This window comes from Myotis brandtii, unplaced genomic scaffold (genome assembly GCF_000412655.1).
Source record: "Myotis brandtii unplaced genomic scaffold, ASM41265v1 scaffold601, whole genome shotgun sequence".
In the NCBI taxonomy this organism is placed as follows: domain Eukaryota; kingdom Metazoa; phylum Chordata; class Mammalia; order Chiroptera; family Vespertilionidae; genus Myotis; species Myotis brandtii.
In genome coordinates this window covers 1254971-1257014 of record NW_005370276.1, presented here as the reverse complement: position 1 = coordinate 1257014, position 2044 = coordinate 1254971, and the positions used below count along the sequence as shown (strand labels likewise).

Here is a 2044-nt window from a genome sequence, read left to right as displayed (position 1 = left end):
CGTGCCTCTCCTGCCTCAGGGACAGGCTGGGCTCCCGGCGCTCCAGGGCGGCTGCCAGTGCCAACAGCAGGGCTGCCCGGGCCCCCGGGGACTGGCCCACCCAGCTGTGGGCGGACAGTGAACATCGGGGGCTGGTCTCCTGGCCCTGGCTCTTCCCAGGTGCCCCTCCTCTGTCCCCGGCCCTTACCCTGGGGGTCCAGGCCCAATAGCTCAGCTGCCCAGGAAGAAAGGGGCCAACCACACCCCTATTCCGTCAGCCGTGGGAGCTAACCTCCTCTGTCCCCGGCCCTTACCCTGGGGGTCCAGGCCCGATAGCTCAGCCGCCCCCAGGAAGAGAGGGGCCAACCACACCCCTCTTCCGTCAGCCGTGGGAGCTAACTCCACAGCCCCTCAGCCCTGGGGGTCCCCACTGCCCGCTCTGAGGCCTCACAGGGTCTGGGTGTTGCCGAGACCCCACTTACCCAGGGGCAGCCTGGTGGGCAGCCTCCACAGCCACTCGGATGTCCTTGGCTCCGCCCTCGGCCACGTAGCCATGGAGATTGCCCTGCGAGTCGTGGATGGGCCTGGAGCTCCGGGCCCCAGGCGCCTGGAAACGGCCCCCCACGAAGAGCCCATAGGGGGGTGCTGGGCTGCAGTAGGGTGAGGTGTGAGGGTGGGTCTTGGGGCCAAGGTGTGCTCAGAGCCCCTGCGCCAGCCCCCTGAACGGACCACTCCAGCTCCCATGAGCTTCTGGGTAACCCCCACTTCTTGGCCCCACAAGACTCTGGGAGACCCCAGACCTCTATTCAGCAGGACTGAGGCTCTCCTCAGGCCGGGACGGTGGGTGTGAGGCCCTAAGACCTAGAATGCAGATCCCGGTGGGGCCTGGGACCCCTCCAGGGCTCTAGCTAACCCGCTTCAGTCCAAGGGGAGCCTGCCCCTCCTCACCCACAGGATTCTGGGAATCGTGGGCCCTGGAACAGCTCACCTGGGACCTGTTTCAGGCCCGGCCGGGAGGGCTGAGGGGACGGTAAGGCCAAAGGTGTCATAGTTCAGATTCTCAGAAAGGTAGGGCAGCCGGGCAGGGGTCCCCGCGGGCCGCAGGTACTCATACAGACCCTGCGAGAGGGACAGTGTTAGGAGGGTGCAAGGCGGGCACAGGGCTGAGAGAGGGTGCCGATGGTGGCGGGCGGGAGGGGACACTCACATCTAAGCCCCCGTGCCAGGAAGACCCACTCTCCTTGCAGCCGCCCGTGGGCACCGCAGGGTCTCGAAGGCCGTGGGCGTTGATCCAGACTGTGCCCACCCGGAGCCTGTGGGGAGGACGGGGCATCAGAGACACAAGCAGGGAGTCGGGGGGGTGGAGAGTCAGAGACAGAGGGTCAGTGAAGACTGAAGCGCAGGCCCTCCCCACAGGCCGCTGCCTGTGCCCCGGTGGGCGCCACTGACCCGTAGCCCAGCTCCAGGGCCTGCCCCAGCCTCTCGCTCCACACACTGGCACTGCCTCCTCGGGGCGTCCCGTTGGCCACGGCCAGTGCCTCCTTGGCCGTGCGAAATGGGGAGGCCAAGACCAGAGGCCATGGTACCTGGAAGGTGACAGTGAGTTCAAGCAGCCTGCCAACCCCGCCCTCCTATGCCCGCCCCCACGAGGGGGCCAGCGTCCCGCAGTCAGCAGCCCCAGACCCAGGCCAAGGGGCCACCCAGGGCCTCTGCTGTGGCCCCTGTCTGGGTGCAGATGGGTGGGTGGAGCAGGATCTCTTGGACACGAAGGGGCTCACCTCTGCCTGGGCACACGGGGAGGAGGGGGGCAGGTCAGAGACCAAGGTTGGGGGGAAGAACGGGCTGTCTAGGGGCACATCGCCAGCCTGGAACACCTGGGAGAAAGAAACACATCTACTAGTACAAGTCCACTCCCGGGTCCCTCCTCCCCAGGAACCCAGAAGCCCAGGCCCCCAGCACCTCCTCCCTCAGACCCAGGTCCTGCACCCCTGGCTCACCTGTGCGCCCTGGCTCTGGGCCTCGCGCACATACCGCTGGGCCAGGTCACATGCAGCAGCCCCTCTGG

General features: G+C 67.4%; 1 protein-coding gene across 1 annotated transcript in view; it reads right to left on the bottom strand.

The window, feature by feature from the left end:
- ALDH16A1 (aldehyde dehydrogenase 16 family, member A1) overlaps window positions 1–2044 on the bottom strand; it is a 23423-nt gene that overhangs the window by 12572 nt on the left and 8807 nt on the right. The window contains exons 9-15 of the mRNA XM_005879612.2: window positions 1977–2039; window positions 1758–1853; window positions 1429–1565; window positions 1187–1292; window positions 968–1098; window positions 462–629; window positions 6–104 (exon numbers count right to left, since the gene is read on the bottom strand). Coding sequence (XP_005879674.1) covers window positions 6–104; window positions 462–629; window positions 968–1098; window positions 1187–1292; window positions 1429–1565; window positions 1758–1853; window positions 1977–2039 — 800 coding nt within the window. The remainder of the gene's footprint in view (window positions 1–5; window positions 105–461; window positions 630–967; window positions 1099–1186; window positions 1293–1428; window positions 1566–1757; window positions 1854–1976; window positions 2040–2044) is intronic.